We start from the raw sequence: 23370 nt of genomic DNA on the forward strand, positions 1-23370 counted from the left end.
AAAAAATGAGGCTTATTTCTTGAGCTCTCCCCTCTACAAGAACTAATGTTGGTACCCCTTCTTTGTACGAGTTCAAGAAAAATGAGTTCGGCTTAAACTGAGTATTGAGTCGACGGTCTTTGTTGATATCAATCAAGCTCTCTCTTTTCGGTTGTTTTCTCATGTATTTCTATTCTTCAAGCTACAATAAGATTGTTTACTAATATACAAATATGCTTAGAAAATACGTTAATCATATTTGAAAAGATGCGATTGTTTATTTGGGATATAAATAACGTTAGAAGATAGTTTAATAAATAAAATTGAACCATTATGATAATAATATTGAAAGTGTAAGATGTGTGGTAAATATTTGATGGTAGGAAAGATGGGTAATTTCGGGAACATATGCTATTATGAGGAGTGAAATTGAAATACAGAAAATTTTCAGTATTTTCATAAACGTAAAATGAAGGTACAAATTGTATATTTAGAGTTTTATTTGAAGTTTGCACCACCTAAGGACGGCGGCAATATAACGATACTGTCAGTTACCCTTTTATTTTTTTCCTTCCAAAATGCAGCCCTAATTTTCTCAATTTCAGTTCAACCCTCCCTCCCTCTTCTTTCTTTATCACTCTCCATTCCCCCCTTTCCCTCCATCTCAGATTCCAGCTTCACCCCTGTTAAATTCACCACCCCGCGCCCGCGACCAACCGACCAACCGACCAACCGCCACCTCTTCGCTTCCTCCCCTTCGAGATCCATCGCTCCATTTGCGCTTCGCAGACTCAAGGTCCTCTTCTCCCGTCATTATTTCCTTTCTCTTCCTCGGTAAGATTGAATTTTTATTCACATTCTCTTTCTTTTCGGTTTCTTTGATTTATGCCCTCTCAATGTTCATCTCCCCCCCCCATCCACTTGATTTCTTTTAAGATCGACGTTACTTGCTGATTCTTTTAACAATTTTTTTGGTGTTCAATGCTACCTTAGCTTTGGTCACCTTCTAGTTGTTACTTCCGTTTGAATTTACAGATTGAATATAATTGGCAGTGAGACAATTGGGAAACTAGTTCTCTTCTTGTACCAATTTCTTTTTGCTCAATCAGATTGACAGTGAGGAAGATTCAGAATGAAAATTTATGAGAGACGTGTTAGATGGTTGATTTCGTATTCTAACATGTGAATTCTCAATTTAAATAAATTCCAGGACGCATCACAAAAATAAAGATAACGGAATAATGTTGAAGGAAAACTTAAGTCTGGAATCATACTGACTTCCCTTGCGTTTTTAGGGCAAATAATGAAAATAATGGAGAATGTTCTTTTGCTCTTGAAGCATTGTTCCCATAAGTTATTGGCTGCCTACAACTTAAAAAATAAATATTTTTTAAACGAAATAGGTGCAAGTAATTTGAGTCCAAATGTCATTTGTATTTCTTAAAAGACATGAATAGCTTTAGTTTTGCAATTCTCTCTTTTTTTTTTTAAACCTAAATCTTGATCTAGAATGCCTACAATTTTTCCAAGTAAGACACTTCGTATCTCGTTGTATCAATCATGTAGATCATTTTTCTTCCTTATTTTTAGGAATTGATTTTTCTTAGGGTAGGAAAGTCATATGTCTGATCTTAGACGTTCTCCAAAACAAATAAATAAATAAAATGAAAACTACTTAGAGTTGTTACTCACAAACTTGTTAAAGAAAATTATACTTTGTATAGATATAATGAAATGATTTTTCTATTTGGAGTTCAACAATGTAGGGATAGAGATTTGAATGTTTAATCTTGAGGAGAGATATGTTATGCCTTGCCTAGTTGAGCTATGGTTATATAGAAATGAGTTGAATGACTAAGGTCTCCTTAAAAATGAGTTTGCTCACTAGAAGTCTTTTCGTAAAGTAATCTGCTGAAAAATAATTGTTAAGGTCTCTACTGCATGCGGTTTAGCCATCAGTTGCTATTAATTGTTAAGCTCATCGTGTACAAGCTTGAATTGCATTGCATAAGACTTGAACACTATTATGGTAATTTGCACTCAACATGGACCTTATGACTTGTCCAACAAACACAGGAAGTTGCGACGTCTTCACTTATGGCAACACAACTCCTTTGTTACCTCCCTCCTGTTGTTTTCGCTATATCTATATGAAAGACCTAGTAGTCTGAGTCACAATTAGGTGATGCCCAAACTTTAGAACAGTGCCAAAGATTGAATTGTTTAGAAAATACTTGTAGGCATCTTGACCATCTGCATATGATTCCACTTATCAAAGGGGATTTGCTTTTATAGGACTGGATTGCAGGTCAAGAACTTTGGCTTAGAGTGGTGATTATCTATTTTGAGAAGTGAAAGATATATGGGAAGGAACTCATAATTTCTATGGATTTAAAAGAGAGAGGAGAGAAGAGAGGAAGGAGATGATGTGAGGATACGAAAGGGAGCAAGGAAAAGAGGGGGGAAGAAGTCTAGGAAGATAGAACGACTAAAAAACCATGCTATTGAAAAATCTGCAAGTAATTTGTGACAGGATTGGTCATTTAATGATAGAGACTAAAAGGAGTATTTAATAAAATATAGGAATTAATTTTCAGATCTAAAATTATGGAGAAAAAAAGAGCAGAAAGTTAATCCAAACTACAAAGGCTAAAAGTGTTTATTTTTTCAATAATTTATTAATTTGGAAAATCTAATTTGCTGGAATGTATTCCAATCGTTAATTTTTCTGATTAGATATTTTGTTTATCTAATTTATACCCATGAATTCTTGTGCAAGCTTAACTACCTGTCTAAAGCCCAACATTTCTTGTTATTATCAATTTTTTGTTTTTATATATTGCTGCTAAAGTAGTTTGAATACATGCAGATATTTGATGTTGGGGAACATAAGGAAGGCAGTGCGTTCACTTCATACAAGCCACAGTCTTAGACATTTAGAAGTGAGGAACAGCAGGAAAATTGTTACAGTAGAGCCTCTCTTTCACAACAGATTGTTCTCACATTATAGATTTTTAGCCAGAGGACATGCCTCCCCTTTGTACTCCACAATAAGAAGTTTAAGCTGGACCAGGAATTCTAGAAGTATCTGGACAACCAGTAATGTTGTTAAACGCCGTGCTCAGTTTGTCTGGAAAAGGCTTTCCTCCAAATTCTCTTCCAATGGCCGTAGTTTTCCCACCTTAAATGAAGTTGCTCAAGCATTCTGCTTGGCCATGTCTCGTTCTCACCTGATGGTTCCTGGTATATTTGCTTTTACATGTGGAGAGCTAGCATGTGCCCAAAGAACTTTCTCAAACGTAGACCACTTTTCATCTCAGAATTCTTTCTACATCCGTGCACAAGATGGACATGCCTATCTGATTGCACTACTATTTTCTACTTTAGAAGGCATTATATTATTATTTAGAGCGCTTTATTTGGCAATGTTGTTCTCACCTAGCATATTGATGGCTCCATTTGCGGATGTCTTTGGATTTCACTTCAGGAGGCTCTGGCTTCGGGTTGTTCACCGTTCTTTGGAGAAAGGTGGTCCAGCATTCATTAAATGGGGTCAGTGGGCAGCAACACGGCCAGATCTTTTCCCTAGAGATTTATGCATAGAGTTATCAAAGCTTCACACTAAAGCTCCAGAGCACAGCTTTGCCTACTCGAAGAAAACTATAGAACGGGCATTTGGTCGAAAGCTTTCTGAGATATTTGAGAATTTTGAAGAACAACCTGTTGCATCGGGAAGTATTGCTCAAGTACATCGAGCTTCTTTGAAATATCGATACCCTGGTCAACAAACAGCGCCCATGGTGGTTGCTGTAAAAGTCAGACATCCTGGCGTTGGGGAATTGATTAGAAGAGATTTTGCTATAATTGATTTTGTAGCAAAAGTCTCCAAGTTCATTCCTACTCTCAAATGGTTGAGATTAGATGAAAGTGTCCAACAATTTGCTGTTTTTATGATGTCTCAAGTTGACCTTGCTAGGGAAGCTGCACACTTGAGCCGCTTTATTTATAATTTTAGACAGTGGAAGGATGTTTCATTTCCTAAACCCGTGTATCCACTTGTTCATCCTGCTGTTTTAGTGGAAACTTATGAACAAGGGGAAAGTGTTTCACACTATGTTGATGAGCTTCAAGGATATGAAAGACTCAAGTCATCATTGGCACACATTGGGACACATGCTCTTCTAAAAATGCTTCTGGTAATATTACTTGTATATTATTGCTGCAGCTTCGCAGACTGTTTTTCCTTCTTTTAAATGATTTTCATTTATCTGCCAAGAAACCATTCTGTTCTCTCTTTACCTCCACATGCACTCATCTAATGTCAGAAATTGTAATTTCTTGGATGTGTTTTCGTTTTACACTGTTTTCCAATTCCAAGATGGTTTCTTTAGTTAGTTGAGTGTTGCACGTTTCTTGATGCCAAGGAGTTCAATTATTTTTTTTTTTTTTTGTTTCAGGTGGACAACTTTATTCATGCAGACATGCATCCCGGAAATATCCTCGTCAGAGTGTCAAATGAAAAGTCCCGTCGGAAGCGACTCTTCAAATCAAAGCCTCATGTTGTCTTCCTTGATGTAGGCATGACTGCTGAACTTTCTGGAAATGATAGAGTAAATTTATTGGAATTTTTTAAGGCAGTTGCTCGTAGAGATGGCCGTACTGTTGCCGAACGTGCCCTCAAATTAGCAAAACAACAAAATTGCCCAGATCCAGAGGCATTTATTGAGGTAAATAGTGTGTGATTATTACTTTTCATAAGCTTTTAGAATAATTGTGGTTTAGGTTGTGGAATGCGGAGTTGAGCTTTTAAGGGTCATTTGTGTTTCTTGTTTTTAGAAACATGTGTTTGGGCATTAGTTCTTTGTTTCTTCTTTCTCATTTCTAAGGAACTTTCTTTAAATTGTATTCAAATTTTGTAAAATAAATTTTTGGTTTCTTGTTTCTTGTTATTTTTTTAAGCATCAAAAGTGCTGTTTTATTGGTTTTTACATGCAAAATGGAAAATATTAATTGAAAGTAAAGTGACAATAATTCTTTAAAAATTTGATTCTCAAGTAGGACTTTCATTCCAACCATTTTCTTTTTTTCCTCACGAATTTTGTCGGTAGGTTTTTTGTGATAGTATATCTGATCTCCTGTTTACAGGAAGTGACTGAGGCGTTTGCTTTCTGGGCTACTCCAGAAGGTGATCTAGTTCATCCTGCTGAAGCCATGCAGCAATTACTAGAGAAAGCGAGACGTTACAGGGTCAACATTGATGGAAATGTCTGCACTGTGATGGTGACGACATTAGTTCTTGAGGTAACTTAAGTCTGCTTTTGCTATATTGACAAGATTGCATTTATACTACAAAATTTCCCCCTTCTTTCTAGGAAGGATGTATTTTAGAGTGGGAATTATTTTATGATTCAATGACTGTCCCCAATTGGGAAGCACCGGTACATTTCTGTGATTACTTATATATTTCTCATTTGGATATAGGGTTGGCAGCGGAAACTTGATCCTGCTTATAATGTGATGGAAACGTTGCAAACTCTATTACTGAGAGCTGATTGGGCTAAATCTCTTTCCTACACAATTGAAGGATTGATGGCCCCGTAGAATGAATGATGTTTTTGTCTGTCTGATCTGCTCTGCTCCAACAAAACAATTTTGACGATGTAAAGGGAGAAGTTACAAAGTTTCAAGTTAAATATGTTGTTATTTTATAGTTCAATATTGTATTCTCATAATTTTTTCCACTAAGCGTTTAAATTTAATTTTTTTAAAGCTCAAATATGCGGCAGACGCGGTAGATAGAAGTATAAAGCAAATAATGGATTGGGTAAGCAACCCAAGATTGTTTTGATTTTACTGTACTTGGCAATGTAAAGTTTAAGAGCATTTGTGCTGCTGGTAAACAGAAGCAACAACAGGGGAGAACATATAACCTTCATAACTGTTTCTCTTTTGTATTTGATTTCCTACCCATTGAATTAAATAAATCATTCTCCTGAGTTTAATAGAGTATATATATGTTTGGCAGTCCACTAAACTGATACATGTCATGTCGATGTCATGTCGCGTTTGTCCTAAGCTTTTCTTGCTCGACATGCATGGTGATGGGCAATGTTGGAATGTTGGAATGTTTCCATAAATTTCAACAATCTCCTCTACTGTCGTAAAATTGACCAATTCCAACACGAGTTTATTATTGTATTTGAATATAATAATTAGCTTAGCTTTAGGGGATAATCCAATCCATGGTTGTCCTTTCCATCAAAATACAGAATTCATAATTAAAGTGTTTCCAGTGCCACTCCTTTTGGCATTCGTAAGATTGGAAAAACAACAGAACCTTAAATGAACTAAAATAGCAGGGATGAATATAATAATAATAGTTAACTTTTTTTTATTTTATTTTATATTTTTTTTAGGAGAATTATATTTAGAAACTTGTTGTAGCATCAGAAACATGTTTGACTATGAATCAAAATAGAAAGTAGAGATAAAATTAGATTCCAGTTTTACCGAACCCGCTGTTCTTCAACCGCAGGATAAAATAAAATGGAAAAATCCGACCCCAAACCTGAAAACGCCAACAGAATAAGGCTCTGTGATTTATATAGAAGCAACACCAAATCAAATCATACAGAAAAGGGTCCTTTCAGATACCGGAGACATCAGGTTCTCTCCATCGGAGGCTTCCCAGAAATGCAGGCATGCCTTTCTTTTATCATCTCTTTCTCTCTCATTTCTCTTGCATTCCAATTCAACTTGCTCTTCAATGGTGGCAGGGATTCAAAGCAGCCATTTGTTTCCAATTTCAAATTCTGTTTATTTCACTCTGTCTCTTCACCTTCTCCTCCTCTCTCAAGGTTTTCGTGTCTCTTCTCCGTTTTTGTTCATCGCTACTAATCTCGTCTCTCTTCCTTCCCTGACAACACCTTCTGCCCCCTTTCAGATGGGAGAAACTTGCTCCTCCGGCGATGAATGCGATTCCGGTCTGCTTTGTAATACTTGCCCTGTGAATGGAAATACGCGCCCTAGATGCACTCGCATCCAGCCTATTAGTCCGACATCCAAGGTCGGTCTCCACAATATATAATCGCCTCTGATTTTGAGTTTCGCAGGGAAAAATTTCGTCGATAATTTTGCGTTGTGCTTGTATTGTTCAGGTAAAAGGGCTGCCATTCAATCGTTACTCATGGCTTACGACTCACAATTCGTTTGCTCGTTACGGTGAGAAATCTGAGACAGGATCGTTCCTACTGACGCCCACCAATCAGGAAGATACGGTCACCACTCAACTAAATGTGAGTTCTCATTCATTACCCTCTCCTTCAACCTCTTCCGCTTTCATTTTACCTTCTTTAAAATAGAAACATAAATCTTTAAATTTCCTTCCAACCAAAAAGATTTCTGTTTCTTTTTTTCTTGACGGAACCAGCAAACAAGTTAATTTTTTAAAGAAATCAAATAAAGTGGAACAATCTTATACTATTTACGTGAATAATCTTTTTTAAATGTGGAAAAGCGGAGCAGGTGGACCGTCCCTACCTGCAAATCTCTGAGGCCGATAAAGAAATTGGTGGCTGTCAAACTATGATCCAGTTATTCTCACTTGGACAATTTTAATACAGAATTTGTGGTTCTATTTTTTCTCACGATTAATATGATGAATTTGTAGAATGGAGTTCGTGGACTAATGTTGGACATGTACGACTTTCAAAATGATATTTGGTTGTGTCACTCCTTCGGTGGCCAGTGTCTGAATGTAACTTCATTTGTAAGTGCTCTGCCTAATTCCTTTAATAAGTTTGGTACACATAATTATGAGGTACATTAATCATGAACTAATAATTAAGTGACTATAAGTGAGTTTTCTAAAGAAGGTGATACTGTTGACTTCCTTCCAGAAACCGGCAATCAAAGCATTGAAAGAAGTTGAACAGTTTATGGGAGCAAACCCAGAAGAGATTGTCACAATCTTCATAGAAGACTATGTGATGTCTCCACAACGCTTGAGAAAGGTGTTCAATGATTCTGGACTAGATAAGTATTGGTTTCCCGTTTCCAGAATGCCTCTAAAGGGTGGGGATTGGCCAACCGTCGATGATATGGTGAAGCAAAACCAGAGACTGCTAGTTTTCTCCTCTATGCAATCGAAAGAGGCCTCAGATGGCATCGCTTACCAGTGGCGCTATGTCCTGGAAAGCCAATGTAAGCTCGTTCTATTGTTCATTGTACTTGTATGTGTTGTTACGACTCTTATGACACTTAAAAAGCAAGACCGTGGGATGCATACTCAGATGGAAATGAAGGAATGAAGCCTGGATCTTGTCTGAACAGACCAGAGTCGCCTTCCATGGATACAGCAACCATATCCTTGATCCTCATCAACTATTTTTATACTAATCCCAACAAAACGGCTGTTTGTTACGATAACTCTGCCCCATTAATTAGCATGATGAATACTTGCCATCAAGCAGCCGGCAAACGGTGGCCAAATTTCATTGCCGTTGATTTCTATCAGGTATCATTTTCCAGCGAGTTTACAGTACTTGCCTCTAAATTTGCTCTTCATTTGCTCGAGTAGGACGGAACTGAAAGAACGGGAATTGAGTTTCTTTTATACATTTATAACTTCGGTACTTCCGTTCTTTTGCTTGTAGAGGAGCGATGGTGGAGGTGCACCAGAAGCTGTGGATGTAGCCAATGGCCATCTCACTTGCGGGTGTAATAATATTGCCTATTGCAAGGTTTGTAGCCTATATTATGAGGAAAATAAATATATACTCTAAAATGCGTTTGAATTGAAGAGAAATAGATGCATTTAGTACTTGAAAAGTGTAAAAGACCTGATGTGATGGCATTTGAGAACTGGGGTATTGGCTGACGGAAAATTGAATGGATGAGCAGGGAAATACAACAGGCGTATGTGATAACCCACCGGTTTCTCCCCCTCCACCGGCCGCCTTGGAAAGTCCAGTTGATGCGGGAGACTCCGATGGCGCACACTCTAATGGCAGACCAGTCGAGATCAGTTGGTTGCTTGGAACAATTTTGACCGTGACACTGTTCTTACGCTTCAATTAGTGGGTCATTATTCTGATAGGCTCCCTTCCCTCCGATGATATTGACAACCAGTTTATTGGTTCCATTCTTTTTACTACGTATGCAAATTATAATCTTCAAATCAAATACTTTTGAGAAATGTCCAATGATGCATACAGCTGGATAAAGAACAAGTCTCATGGCATTTAATTCTAGTTATAAATGCATTAAAATCATCATCAATAATAAAGGGCCAAGTCTGTCAAAAAGGGATGCTCAAATATTCATTTCTATTTCGAAATGGACCACTGGTTTTTTTAGAGAGACAATATCATAGCTGTCAAGTAACACTTTCCTGGGAGAAAATGATAGCAAATTCATGTTACATGGAGCAAAAGGGACCCCTTACCTATTATGCCCAATCAGGAAACTGTTATCACATTCATACATTGTTGATAAACTGGATACAACTTTATAACCTACAAATTGAAAATAATGTTTATAAATGAACTTTGGATGCTCTGCTTCAACTTTTTCCTATTATTTTCAAATCTCATTATGAACAGTGAGGGAATGGAACCGACAGTGTAAGAAAATAACAATATACCTTAGGCTCGAATACCATCTTCCGAGGGGCATTGACAGAGACATGAATTGATTTTATCTTCAATGGTGTAAGGACTGCAATGGAAACTATAGACAGCAAAAATGATGTGCATAATGGGATTGACATTGTTGTGACCGTGTAGGGCAGCTTCTAAATGGAGGATCTGGCATTAGAGTTACGAATGACAACTCGAGTGTCCCGAGTTGAAATGGTTGCTGCTACTTGTCCAGATTTGATCGACTTATCTCATTGTCGCATACTGAGTTCATCCACATTGCTGCCACCTAATTCTGTTGCCTGCCTCTCATTTAAACCATCCTTCACATTGTCTTGTGAGTTCTCCGGGTCCTTCCCAGCTTTGCGATCCTAAGGACAAAATTGCAGACTTGTTTAATTAGATATAAACCTGTGAACTAATGAATTCTTACGAGGAAAGGAATCATTTGCTAAGTAACATGAAGAAGTGAGTTAAATGACTACTAGATTTGCATTTTTGACAAATTAGGAATAAGATTTCCTTTGCATCAATTGTGCAACTCCTAACTTTCTAAGTATCGATAAAACGATCCAAGACATGTAAACCAATAAATGAACTTCAAGTAGAATTCGTTTCTTACCCCTTTAAACGTAGCCTCTTCAGCTTCAAGCATATGAATAATATGTCCCATTTTTGGCCGTTTCTGAGCATTTGGGTCCACGCAGCGTAATGCAACAAGAAGCGCCCGCTTTAATGCTCTCGAAGTAGGCTTTTCAGAGAGCTTTGGATCCAATACGCCCTCTGGATTCCGGTTACTGACCATTCTCTTAAGCCAATCGATCAAGTTCACCTGTAAAATTTAACCTCTGCAAACTCATAACCAAATAGAAGGAAAACGGAAATCTGAAGAATAGTTTATCCAGCACTTAATCATGAATTTTCTTCAGAGCATGGAGCATACCTCATCTGGAGGACGACTATAGTCGACCGGGTTCCTTCCTGAGATTATTTCCATAACAAGTATTCCAAAACCATACACATCACTTCTTTCATTTAGCATCCCCGTACTTGCATATTCTGGCGCTACATAGCTGGAAAGTAGTATAAATCCCATTACAATCTCTATATTTACACATCAGAAACCCAAAAGATATGTATATAGACACATCCCAAGAAGACATGTACATACCCAAATGTTCCCATGACACGGGTTGTAATATAGCTGTTATCAGAGCATAGTAGCTTTGCAAGCCCAAAATCTGAAACCTTGGAATTCCATTGCTTATCAAGTAAGATATTGCTTGATTTGATATCCCGGTGAACAACCTTCGGTTCCAATCCCTCGTGAAGGTAAGCTAGCCTACATATGCAAGCCATAATACATTAATGCCAAGAATGTAATGCAGGCCAGGAACAGGTGGATGGAAAAATTCAAACTTGTTCAATTGAGTTGAAGCTAGACAATACCCTTTAGCGGTTCCAAGAATGATATTCATTCTGATCTCCCAGGTAAGAGGACTGTAAGATCCTACTTCCCCATGAAGCCATTGTTCCAAGTTTCCATTATTTATGTACTCGTATACAAGCATCCTATCACATTACATGAAGAAGAAAAGGCAGATTTTAGGACTCAACTTTCAACAATCAACATGAAGAATTAAATGCAAACAAACAAGAGAATAACAGAATGAGTACAGTCTAATCTTTAGAATTGTAAGCAAGCTGAAAGAGAAAAGGCAGCAAAGGTATTTGGGCAAAGAATAGAGTACCTATGAGCACCTTCAGCACAGTATCCCAGCAATCTAACTAAGTTCTTATGTCTGACTCGTCCAATTGCTTCAACTTCTACTTTAAACTCCTTCTCGGCTTGTCCTCTACGAAAAATATTATTCATTAATGCAAGTCTCAGTCCACAAACTAAGGCAGAGGAAATTAAAGTTGAAGAAATAAATGCATGGAGACTGAAAAAGAGTACCTATTGTTTAGCAAATTCTTAACAGCAACCTGAGTTCCATCCTCCAATATGCCATGGTAAACAATTCCATACCCACCTTCACCGATTACGTTATCAGGGGAAAAACCATTAGTCGAAGCTTCAAGCTCTCTGAGAGTGTACCAATGCCCCCAACCCAAATGCGAAACTTCAGGCACCACTATAGGCAACTGATCGCCACCACATCGGCCCTCTCCACTGCCCTGGGAGGAAGACGACCGACCAAGTCGCTCAGGATAGGAAATCCTATGATCCTTCCCGATCTCAATATGAATTCTATTCACTCGTTCTTCCTCCTGAGGCAACGAAAGCAATGCTTGCCGCTCAATTCCAGGGATAATCTCCGGCTCTGGAAGAGGGTCGACCTGAAAATGGGGTCTAGTTGGCTTGTGTTCTTGGGTTTGAGCGAGAGCATGATCGATTCTGATCTCTTGAATTTCTTTGGAGTCGACTGGAATTGTGGGTCTGTGAGAAATCTTCCTGCGAGAGCGTTTGGAGGCAATCCAAAGAGAAATTAGAAACAGAAAAAGCACAAAAGCAGCTCCAACACAAACCCCAAGTACAACCCACAAGCGTAGGCCAAAAATAGAAGTCTGGTTGGAGAGCTGGTCGGTCATGGAGCCTGATTTGTGATCAGACATTCATCCTAGCTATCCAATTTAGTTTCACCAGAATCACAGAGCTCCTCCTACACACCCGCCCCCTAAACCCAAAGAATCGAAGGGATAAACTTATAGTCGGTGGTCAGAAGAGAGTCGCAAGAGAGGCGAGAGGCAGTGAAAGAGAAAGATGAGTAAAGGAAGAGTAAGAAGCAGCTGGCATGATGGGACCTTTTGGAATCCATAAAATCGCAATCCCAATTTAGTGTTTTGTTGGGATTCCCACTAGAATTTACGCGGGTAGGGAAATCTTTACGAACTTCATCGAACTCTGCCATGCCACGCGAGAAATGGCACTCATTAAATCCATAATTTTGTTTCAGCTGAATCTCCTCCCTACAAATATCGCCTTCGGTAGGCGGATCCAATCTCCCAAAATAGTAAACCAAGTATGGATCACCCTCACCCTCATTATTTCATTCAACTGCTCCACCCTGCGTCTAAAAAGATTTGACTTTTTGACCCATCTTCCTTTCTTGGACAATAATTTAACACAAATATTAAATGCTTGTATTACCCTTTTATTTTTTATGCACTATTATTTAGGAACATTTGGTTTAATTTTATTTATTTAACATCCAACAAAATCGTTTCTTTCTGCTGAACCTTGAAGATAACGACAAATTCTCTAATGAAGTTAAAAATATATATATGAAAGTTCACTCATTTATATTACTATGCGATGACTTTCTGCAATTTTTATTTGTCTCTAATTAATCGTCTATAGCTAATAAGTAGACTAACAAGTAGAACATGCCCATGCCTTGTGAAAGTTGATACCTTGAATGCTCTAAACATTTGTGACGTGCCCATCCTGAAATGTTCATATTGTGAAGTTCAAAGCTATGTATTTTTAATAGCTCTAAAATCGAGATCTTTACTGGATCCAAACATATTCTGTCAAAGGCAGATTCCATAGTTGACTGAGTGTCAAAAGTATGTTCTTGACTGCAGAAGCTTAAACTGATTAGGTGTTAAAAGGTATTGGGGATGAAAAATCAGTGAAGAAAAGTGGAATTAGCTACAGTTTGTCTCCCTTTACATGTTGATTCAAAATAGATGGGTTGGAATGAAGAGTTGTCGAAGGAGCAGTTTCTTTGAAGTATCACAGATGATCGAAATATATATATAATTATATATTAGAAACAGGAAACATGGGTAAACCCAGAAGATGGATGAGAAAAACGATTCAACCCATGAAGTAATGATGAAGAAAATTCACTCAGAACTTGAATGCAGAATTGTACAAGAGGGGAAAACTGTGCAGATCCTCTCCATAATTAACCAGCTCAATGCTTGCGAATAGTTTTAACAGAACGTAGCCACAGAGAATGTCGACAATCTTTATCATTGCGGCCCTGTTGTTTCAGTTGGTCTTCCTGTGTCTATGCTGGAAAAATATGTGAACCAAAAGTAAGGAAAATGACAGAAAAACAAAAGGAACCAAGTTGGATATAAGTATATTTACCCATTGAAAAGGGAAGGGAATACATGGCTGTGCTCTGGAGTGTTTAGAACCACACCTGACCGGTTGCCTTCAATGATGCACGGTTCCACTGAAACGCAATTCTGCAATTCTTGCAAATCAGGCGCTGCTATGTTATAGGGTAATGACACTGCAACAAACAAAGCAAAACACAATCTCATTTTGTTGATTCTTATGAAGTCATGGAAATGGAGTATTTACGATCAGATTAAGCACCGAAGGGAGTCGTCTCCGATTGAGTCGCATTCACTTGGTGATCTCGCCTTACATCTGTGCCAATCTCCTTCAAACGCTACATCCAAAGTTCAAGCATTGTGAGTTCTAGTTTTTGTTGAATGGGTTTTTGATAAATTCTGTTTTAAAGCTATGGAGTATTGGAAAGTTTTACCTTGGAGGATTCACTCAAGTAAAAGGGGAGTAGATGAGCCTGGACGGGAGGGACCAATTCGAATGGAGTTTCTGCATTACTTCTTCCAATGTCTGGCATGAAAGGATGGATGGAGGCAGCCTTTTGGTCAGGCAAGCTGAGAAAAACCCGGTTTGGTCTTTCTTGATCAGAGGAAAGTGATCTGTTTTCTTCAGTAAAGTCCATTCTCATGTGGGAAAGCTGGCGATACTGCAAAGTTCCAGGCAAGTTCATAGGATGCAAACTCAAGCCATGATTCATTGACAGCATCTGGTTGATGTGAATGAAACCAGAAATGAAGTTAGAGAATGTTATTATTGATGTATAATTAGAAAAGACGGCGAACCCACCTGAACTTGAAGTTGAAGCTGCTTCAGATATTCAATTGCCTCGTCCAGCATCGAGGCCTTGTCTGTCTGTTCCAACCAACAAACAACATAACTCAAGAAAAGGGAGATGGAACCAAAACCAAACGGCAATTAAATTTTGAGATGAATTGTGTTGCCTTGTTAGAATTGGGGATCAGATTTTGTAGGGCCTTCATTTTCTCATTAATTCTGCTCCTTCTTCTCTGCTCGGAAAAGCGATGAAAGTAAGATCATGATTATAATGTTCCAAAGGTAAAACAAAAGGAAGGAGCAGTACCTTTTCGGAGAGATTATGAACTTCAGCGGCTCTGCTTCTCTTGGAAGAACTGCGTGGATAAGGCTTTGAAGGCATCTCTTCAATCAATGCCTCCAGACCCTCCTACACATTTAAATAAACAAAAGAGCTGCAAAAGAAAGGAAAAAAAAAACAAAACCCAGAAGTGGAATGAAGTAGGTACCTCACTTTCGCAGTCAAACTCATCGTTTTCGTGGTTATCACTAGCCCCAACTGATGCAGAGGACGCATTTGGAGGTGTGGGTGTTGGACAAGAGCGGAAGGGATCATGTAATCCAGCGGATGATGAGGAATTCGCGAACTGTTCAGAGGAATCGACGGCGGAGATCCGGTGTGCGGGTAGTGCATTAGGCGTAGTGTAGGAAGGGGGAATGTTTTGGGTTAGTGGGGTGATGGGTCTAACGTTGGAGGTGAGGTCGGAGAAGATGGAGGGAGAGGAACGTGGCAAAATGTGTTGCAGAAAGAGAGAGATTTCGTCGGAGGAGACGGCGGGGAGAGTCCACGTGGAAGAAATACATGCATTTGGATCGCATTTGTTGGAAATGGAATGATCCATTTTAGAGCGAAGCAGAGGAGTGTTGTTCTAACTTCTCATTTTAAATTACTTCTGAAATGATACTGTATTCAGTATTGCGTCTGTTCAGCATCCTCGTCTCCGCTCCTCTAATCTCTCCGGGACTCTACTCTTCCAAAATTGTGGCCGCCTTCCACTTTTTTCTTTTTCTTTAAATCACTTTACCAAAAAACAAAAAAAAAACCTATTTTTGGCTTAGTTTTTAATGTCATTAGTTTTTTGTATTAATTATGTTTTGATGAATATTGGAATGTTTAAAAAAAATATAATAGTAATGAAATTTTGATGAGAAGGTGGGGAAGACGCGGGGAGAGGGCGAGTAGGAAAGAGAATAGTAGGAGGATGAGCTTTTGAGGAGCGTGGTCAAAAAAATGTCAGTAAGTGAATCATGATTGGACCGTGAATGATAAGAGTACAGTAATCTTAATTCATTATTTTAATCTTTCCACTCTCCTCCTCTCGCACGTGACCCCCACCATTTTATTTTATTTTATTCTAATTAACTAACAATTAATTAACCCCTCCTCCATCATGATTGGACAATATTTTTTCTTTTAAAATAACGTTTGTTTTCGTAAAACTCCATAATATTTAACAACTAATAAATTTGGCTCTCATTTTTCTTTTCCTTTTTTTACGTCATTTCTGCTTCTTATTATTTGATATGGTTTAATACTGACACATTTCATCGTTTAATGGGATTATTCTTCTGTCATCTAACCAAGTGACTGTACCCAATATACACAAAATTTTATTCCAAACATTACATTCAAACATATTATGTTGTAAATTGATTGTTACTAATGTGGGTTCTTCTTAATCAAAATTATTATCTACTATTTTTGTATAGTCACGCCAAATTAAGCGTCGGTAGTTGTAACTCGTTAGATGTATTTGTAAATAATTAATAGATAAGGAAGATACAATGCATTTAGACTTAATTTAGTCCGTTCAAAAATTTCCTTTTTCTCTGGTAGGAAGGACAAGTACTAATTTTGGTTCCATGCTTGTAATTTCTAGTCCTCATCAACTTAGAAATGGTTGAACCCACAACACTTATTCGAGCCCATCCCTAATAAGCATGGTATGACTATCTTGAGAATCGTAGAGATTCAATGGAACAGAATAGATGTTCTCCGCATGATTACCATCTTTAGTAAAGTAAAATATATGCGAAATAATTCATTTTGAATATATACCAATATTTGGATTAGATATTGACTGTTTTAAAAAATAATTATATAATTAAGATAATTTGAGAAAAGCTTTTAAAAAAGAGTTGATATTATGTACTAAGGGATAAAATTGAAGTATAGAGTAACATAATTGAGTGTTAATTAAACAAAGTTAGGAAGTATTTAAATATAAATTTAACCAAAGAAAGAAAATGCATAAATGATAAAAGAATCGCACGACACAGACACGTGCAATTTAATACCTCGGGAACATACCATTTTCCAAAAGTGAAGGTCCACCAATCAAACCACATACCGAAAGTGATGAAATTGGAGTGTGTTGAAACACCGTGGGCCGTAGGATTAAATAATCAGCTGCAAATCTCGAGGCTTCAATCATTCTATCCTCTGGACACGTCCACATTGAAATCACAGAGTAATGAGGAGACGGGGAAGGCTGGCCCATTGATCCAATGCGTAGTGACGTCACTCGATATCCTGTTGCCTAATACCGCCTTGCCACGTTTCATTGAGTATGTTCCAGTCCCTCGAAAAAGATATTGCTAAACAAAAGAATTTTGATACTGGTGATGTGATGTCGTTTCAACTCTGTTCCAATTCCCAGTAGCAAACATTTTATTTTCCTTAAAAAAAACTTTAATAATATAATTTGAACACCCAATCGCCCAGCTCAATTTCCAGCTTTATCGATAAGATTTTGATATCTGTGAGGTCTTCCAATGCTTTGGTGAGAAGATTGATGACTTGGGCAACATCCGATTCGACGATAATGGGGGGAAATAAGGGAATATCCACCCGACCTCCAGACTCTTTATCCGCCAAGTGTTGACGACATGAATCAATGGACTGTGCACAAATCAGACACCCTAAATTCTCGCCGACAGCCCATCACACACCTTGTCTCCTTTCACCTTCACTCTTACAAGGGGTTAAACTGAATCCACTCATCCAATTCTTAAAACACATAAATCACATTCAAATCCTTCCAAAATTCAATCAAGTTTAAAATATATAAATACGTTTTAATTTTGAACATTGTTGAATAAAACCAAAAAGTCCAAGAATTTAAATATGGATTAGACAATAACATTAAACCAAAAAGAAGGCCCTGCTTTGCCTGTTCTTGACCAAATGCTCCAACAAGCATCTAAATTGAGTTAACTTACAAAATTAATTATAGTGATAACCAATTCTCTGTTATGCATCTTAACCCACATTGTTTATGTGGTATTTAAATATTGCAGGGAACATATCATGGGACGTTTGATTTTATCTTTGTGGATGCGGATAAGGATAATTACTTGAATTACCATAAGAGGGTTATTGATCTTGTGAAGATTGGTGGTCTGATCGGCTACAACAACACTCTGTGGGCTGGGTCTGTGGCGGTCCCGCCGGATGCTCCTCTTAGAAAGTACGTAAGGTATTTTAGAGACTTTGTGTTGGAGTTCCATGAAGTATAGACGGTTGATCCTAGGATTGAGATTTGCCAACTGGCGGTCGGAGATGGGATTACTCTGTGCCGTTGTATCAGCTGATCAAAACTTATCGCCATTGTCTCCCAACAAATTTGATGTGGTTTTTTAGGGAGATGAAATTGGATGTAGTTGAATGAATAAAAGTTGTTACCTTTTATTGGATTAAGACAGATTTGACTGGTGGCTCCAAAGTCAACCAACCCAATATGTAAGCTCTCACAGATTTGACATATTTCATAAACTGAAACAAAGTTAGCCTTTTTATCATATTTGTGAGAATGATAACAAGAACTACTATGTTATGTTATCTTTAAAAATGTGACCTTTTTCTTTCTTTCTTTCTTTCTTTCTTTCTTATTTCAATTAGGTATTCAACTCTCTTTAGAAGTATAAAGATTTGGAGTTCTTCATTTCACTTTGCTCTTTGTCCAAACGGGAAGTTGTTTGTGAAAGGTCGATTTTGGGTTGCCACATTGCACACGTCTCTGCTTCTCATTCCATCACTATCTAATTCCATTTCAAAAGGGCATCATCTCACAAGTCGCATCATTTCTTTGTCGCCTCTAAAAGTAGTAACTTGAGAATATAGGCATTCCCTTTTTAGCATTAATTTGATTTGTGTGTTCTTCAAAGTTAAACCAATATTTTGTCCGTCATATCAGTCGCCAAGCTCAGATGATGTGAATTCACGAACCTTCCTTTTCTGGAAGAAGGAAGCTNTTTTTTTTTTTTTTTTTTTTTTTTTTTTTTTTTTTTTTTTTGTTCTTCAATGGGCTTTCTGTATTATGGGTCTCGAAGTGGAGAACGGCCCATTTGAAATTAATCTGAATTAGGGTATATATGGTTATGGGAAAGGTTAAAAGGAAAGCAGGGTTCAAGTGTTTGAATTAATTTTAAAATTAATTGAAAAGGCAAAAGGTTGGATAAAAATGTACCTAACTTAACCTAATTACACTTTTTGGGCATTTAAAGGATGTAATTAAAGGATGTAATTAAAGGAGGAAGCAATTGGTTGGGGTTGGACCAGAGGTGAGAGGTGAATAATGCGTAATTTTAAATCTCAACAATCCCCAACTTTCCTAAACAGGAAACTCGCTACTTTGGTAACCTAAATATAACGGAAGGCATTGTGTTGTTTGCGTATTATAGAACTATAATGTTAATTACTCACTAAAATGTAGAGTAAGATAGATTTAGAAAATAAAAGATTGGTTACACCGACAGTTTTGTAATAATAAATGAATGCACAAGTTGAAAATGAAGAATTTTGGAGTTATGATAGAAAAGGAGGGGGGTTTGATTAATATATGATACAAAATATGATAGAACAAAGCTAATAATGTGGTCCAGTGGGGGGAAATATTGAATGGAAGTTTTTTTTTTTTTTTTTTTTTTAAATTTAATTTAATTTAATTTAATTTGGAGTTAGTGGTGGTATATGTTTGGTTTGCTTATAATGTACACCCAAATAATTGTATAATTTGGTGAACAAGTGGTATTAATTATAAGGTTGAGTTGAGATTATGCATACTATATATATATATATATTATTGTGATTAAAAGATGTTATCTACTAGGAGAGAAGAGTGAGAAGGAGAACCCAGCTCATACATACATACATACATACATACTACGCCCTTTCTTCAATGTGTACTTACTTTGATTTGTAGTCTAAATTAATTGAATGTGGTGGAGGTGAGAGAAGGTGAGGGAAAAGAAAGGAAAAGCAGAAGAGAATTAGTGTGTAGAGACGATGGAGTGGGGGAAGTGGAAGAGGCATCAAATGCCATAAATGGANTTTTTTTTTTTTTTTTTTTTTTAATTCTAAATCATGAAAATACACAAAACAAACCCACTGCTTCAACTTTGTTTTGAAGTTTTCCCCATTGGGGATTGTGTTTCTGTATGAGATGTATATGCATCACCGCTATCCTCTGCTACCTCTTCCCTCCTTGCTGTGACTGTGGCTGTTGGACAATTATTTTCAACGCTAAAACCTACCCACCTAACTCGTAGGGGGGTTATAGGGTAGACTGGGATTTTTCTTTTCTTTTTTTCTTTTTTGAATGTGTTTACATCTGAGGTTCTTTACAGTGTTTCGTAGATTCGATGCAAAGCCCAACAAAACAAAAGGATGTAGAGAGGGAAGAGAAGAGAAGAGAAGAGAGGTTAGCATGTTATTATGTTTATATGTTATGTCATTTTAGACACACAAATAAGACTCCACTTTGTTTGTTTGTTTCTTCCATTCCTTGCAATTGCATTTCACTGGATATTATTACTCACTTCTAATTAATTTAGTTGCTTAATCAAATTAATAATAATATACACAATCATATCTCAAATCCATTGGTTGACTACATATTAAAAGGGGGTTTTGATGAATAAAAGAAAGGGCACCCACAAATGGGTGAATGTGGTAGCACCCTTTTCAGACTTTATATTATACTAATCAGGGGGGGGATAGATTAAAATAATAAGTGATGACGGTCCGAGTGACGAAATTTGCATCCAATATTATATCAATTTCCACCAAACTTTACGAAAAATTATATAAATCCCAACAGGGTTTTGGTTTGAATAATCCCGCTGTCATCGAAATAATCAAATCCAGTTGAATTGAACTCAACTCATTTTTTTCTTTTTTAATTTAATAAACCATTCATAATCAGATCCTATTATAATCACAAACTTGGTTTCCTAGTACGCTCTCTCTCTCTCTCTCTCTCTCTCTCTCTCTCTCGCTCGGTCCTAGGTGTTGGCTACCTGATTCCCCACTAATTTGTTTATCGAAATCATAAGTAATAGTAAGTTATTTGATAGAATATGAAGAAAAAGTGAAATAATATTATTATTATTATTAAGTGGTGTAGTGAAAAGGGAGGGAGGAAACAGGAAGGGTTTGGGGTTTGGGGTTTGGGGTGTAGGGATGAAAGGAACGAGTCGTCATAATAGCACTGTCTGACTGCTTTTGGCCTGAGAGAGAGAATTGATTCAAAGGACACCATGATGCTGACTATTCATCCCCCCATTCACTGCCATTCCCAACACCCTCTCTCTCTCTCTCCTCTCTCTCTCTAACACACCATTTTTCTTCTTCTTCTTCTTCTTCTTTTTTACACTAATTTAATACATAATAAAAAGAAAATGAGAATGGTTCCAGAATGTTGATTGAATATAGGTACACAAGTGTTGTTGTAAGGCAATCAGTCAAATAACCATACACTACTTTACAATAATACCTTATTGAAACTTTTTCAAATTTTATATGAATATTGCCTAAAACAAACCAAATGTCTAACCAATTCCGAATTGCTAATCAACATATTGAGTTGTTGTCGCTCACAATCAAAAAATATATATATCTACCTTTTTCTCCACCCATTACATTACGTTCAATTTTCAGGGGGATTCGTNTTTTTTTTTTTTTTTTTTTTTTTTTTTTTTTTTTTTTTTTTTTTTTTTTTTTTTTTTTTTTTTTTTTTTTTGGAGTGGGGGGGAGGGGGAGGGGGTTTGATCGGAAAAAAAAAAAAAAATTGAAGATGTCAGGAGGGTCTCATTAGACAGTGAAACCCATTGTTGTGCAGCCAATTTTTGGAAGGGGGTGCGAATCCTGATGATGCTGCAGCAGTTGCAAGAGCTTGAGATGGCCCCGAATAATCAACAACTTGATTATGATCATTTAGAGACAGTGATAGATCGCTTCCTATTCGCCCTCCTCCACCATTACTGCTGCCCCCAAACTGAATCTTTAAACAAACAAAACAAAACAAACAAACAAACATCCAAATTTTTCTTAGTTCCTCTTTTTCTTCTTTTTCTTGTCTAAACAAACATATGCATATATAGTTAAAGCAGTAGCACCCACTTGATAATTGAGGGTTGGATTGTGATTGTGATCTCCACCCGCTATCTGCCGGCTGAATTGGGCGTGTCTTTGCATTTCAAATGAAGCCGGTGATTGAATGTGCGTTTGGCTTAGACGCTGCATCGTTTCACTCTCCAGGTACCTATTATTTCTTCCCTCTGCTGCCTTCAAATGTTTATTTCCACCTGCTCCACTTGATTCTTCTACCAAATTTAGCTATTCAGAATAAATATCGTTGAAATTTATTAAAATTGGGAGACAGATAAGAGATAAAAAGGTCCCATTACCTTAATTAAGCATTAAAATATATCATTAAAATGGAAATTTCGGAAGAACCTGAGGACGCCTAAATCCTTGAGTGCGTTGCCAGTCGTCTTCCATGGATAGAGGAGCTGAAGAAGAAGAAGAATGGTGGGGATCTATGGAAGGCTTTGGGGTGTCGTTTTGGTTTGAGCTTGAATTTCCCAAACTCAAATCAAGACTGTGATCTCCCAAATTGGCGGTTGAATCTGTAGAATCAGAAATTAAAACAAAATTTTGCAAAATTCATTTACTACAACAACAACTTAAACAATGCTCTCTTTTTTGCCTTTTTACCAGTTATAGGATTCAGTTCATTCTGATAGATGCTGGGATCGAAATTAGTCACAGCTTCCTTGCCATTACACTTGATTGCAGCTTTATCATAAGCCCTATCGTTATCATCATCATCATCATCATCATTCATTATTTCTTTTCTTTTCTTTTTTAAATAAATAAATAATAATAACATCAACAATGGCAGTTTCTTTTCTTTGTAAACAATAAAACTCACCTTGCAGCTTCAATTTCCGTATCAAACAAACCCAAATACACATACCTGTAAAATTCAGGGAACAAAGGAAAAATTGAGAAGGGGGGTCTTAATATGTTTTTATTTTATTTTTTATTTTTTAAAAATGAAAATAGAAGAAGAAGAAGAAGAAGAAGAAGAAGAAGAAGAAGAAGGGGGGAATACTTTTTGCCAAGAAATTGGCCCATTCTGGCCTCCCATCTTCCGCACTTGTGCAGCGTTACGCCTCTATACTTGGAGCTTCCTCTGGGAAACCCAGTGCTCTGTCGGCGAAGTACATGCACAAATTCCTCCTTCGTTAAATTTCCCATCTGTTTTAAGTCCTCCTCGTAATCTTCGATGCTGAAGTTTATGTCCGCTTCCACTCCGCGGAATTTAATGGCCGCTCTATCGTAAGCACTGCACAACCACATCAACAACAACAACAACATCAATTTCCCATTTCAAATTTCAATTCTGGTTAACACAGAGAGAGAACCGAACACAAGTGCTCACCGAGCAGCTGCATGTGCCGTATCGAATCCACCTGTAACCAATTCATTTGACGCGGAGGAGAAAACCAAATCTCTTTGTTAGAAGATCAGAAATGAATGATACCCCCCACCCAAAAAAAAAA

The 23370-nt window shown here is 37.3% G+C and overlaps 4 protein-coding genes across 9 annotated transcripts in view; 2 read left to right on the forward strand and 2 right to left on the reverse strand.

Annotated features, from left to right (window-relative positions):
• The first annotated feature begins 686 nt into the window (after window positions 1-686).
• Window positions 687-5988, forward strand: LOC111781361 (probable serine/threonine-protein kinase abkC). The gene is made up of 6 exons (XM_023661906.1): window positions 687-813; window positions 2849-4175; window positions 4437-4706; window positions 5125-5280; window positions 5461-5639; window positions 5750-5988. Exons 2-5 carry the CDS (start codon window positions 2856-2858, stop codon window positions 5578-5580), a joined length of 1866 nt encoding a protein of 621 aa, XP_023517674.1. The 5' UTR covers window positions 687-813; window positions 2849-2855; the 3' UTR covers window positions 5581-5639; window positions 5750-5988.
• Window positions 5989-6526: 538 nt separating this feature from the next.
• Window positions 6527-9175, forward strand: LOC111781363 (PI-PLC X domain-containing protein At5g67130-like). Of its 3 annotated transcripts, XM_023661914.1 has the most exons (9): window positions 6527-6678; window positions 6756-6836; window positions 6923-7045; window positions 7137-7274; window positions 7649-7747; window positions 7878-8181; window positions 8271-8494; window positions 8634-8720; window positions 8881-9175. In XM_023661914.1, the coding sequence occupies exons 1-9, from the start codon at window positions 6673-6675 to the stop codon at window positions 9055-9057; spliced, it is 1239 nt and encodes a 412-aa protein (XP_023517682.1). In that variant the 5' UTR covers window positions 6527-6672; the 3' UTR covers window positions 9058-9175. The 3 variants fall into 3 exon arrangements, with proteins under 3 accessions (XP_023517682.1, XP_023517681.1, XP_023517680.1); XM_023661913.1 differs by having other exon boundaries at window positions 6527-6836; XM_023661912.1 differs by having other exon boundaries at window positions 6527-7045.
• Window positions 9176-9276: 101 nt separating this feature from the next.
• LOC111781667 lies at window positions 9277-15413 on the reverse strand. The gene is made up of 15 exons (XM_023662353.1): window positions 14970-15413; window positions 14789-14890; window positions 14649-14714; window positions 14494-14559; window positions 14126-14413; window positions 13954-14029; window positions 13720-13867; window positions 13606-13641; window positions 11575-12234; window positions 11369-11473; window positions 11067-11189; window positions 10789-10959; window positions 10561-10690; window positions 10240-10449; window positions 9277-9988 (listed from the first exon to the last, which is right to left on the reverse strand). The coding sequence occupies exons 1-15, from the start codon at window positions 15360-15362 to the stop codon at window positions 9869-9871; spliced, it is 2694 nt and encodes an 897-aa protein (XP_023518121.1). The 5' UTR covers window positions 15363-15413; the 3' UTR covers window positions 9277-9868.
• A 6163-nt stretch (window positions 15414-21576) lies between these two features.
• LOC111781362 (floral homeotic protein APETALA 2-like) overlaps window positions 21577-23370 on the reverse strand; it is a 2952-nt gene continuing 1158 nt past the window's right edge. The window contains exons 3-9 of one of the 4 annotated variants that reach the window (XM_023661908.1): window positions 23250-23280; window positions 22920-23153; window positions 22737-22781; window positions 22520-22614; window positions 22259-22431; window positions 21923-22138; window positions 21577-21797 (exon numbers count right to left, since the gene is read on the reverse strand). In XM_023661908.1, coding sequence (XP_023517676.1) covers window positions 21600-21797; window positions 21923-22138; window positions 22259-22431; window positions 22520-22614; window positions 22737-22781; window positions 22920-23153; window positions 23250-23280 — 992 coding nt within the window. In that variant the 3' untranslated portion in view covers window positions 21577-21599. Of the gene's footprint in view, window positions 21804-21922; window positions 22139-22258; window positions 22432-22519; window positions 22615-22736; window positions 22782-22919; window positions 23154-23249; window positions 23281-23370 lie in introns of those variants that run through there. The other 3 variants (XM_023661907.1, XM_023661910.1, XM_023661909.1) reach the window with 3 other exon arrangements.

Source organism: Cucurbita pepo, chromosome LG19 (assembly GCF_002806865.2).
Source record: "Cucurbita pepo subsp. pepo cultivar mu-cu-16 chromosome LG19, ASM280686v2, whole genome shotgun sequence".
Classification (NCBI taxonomy): domain Eukaryota; kingdom Viridiplantae; phylum Streptophyta; class Magnoliopsida; order Cucurbitales; family Cucurbitaceae; genus Cucurbita; species Cucurbita pepo.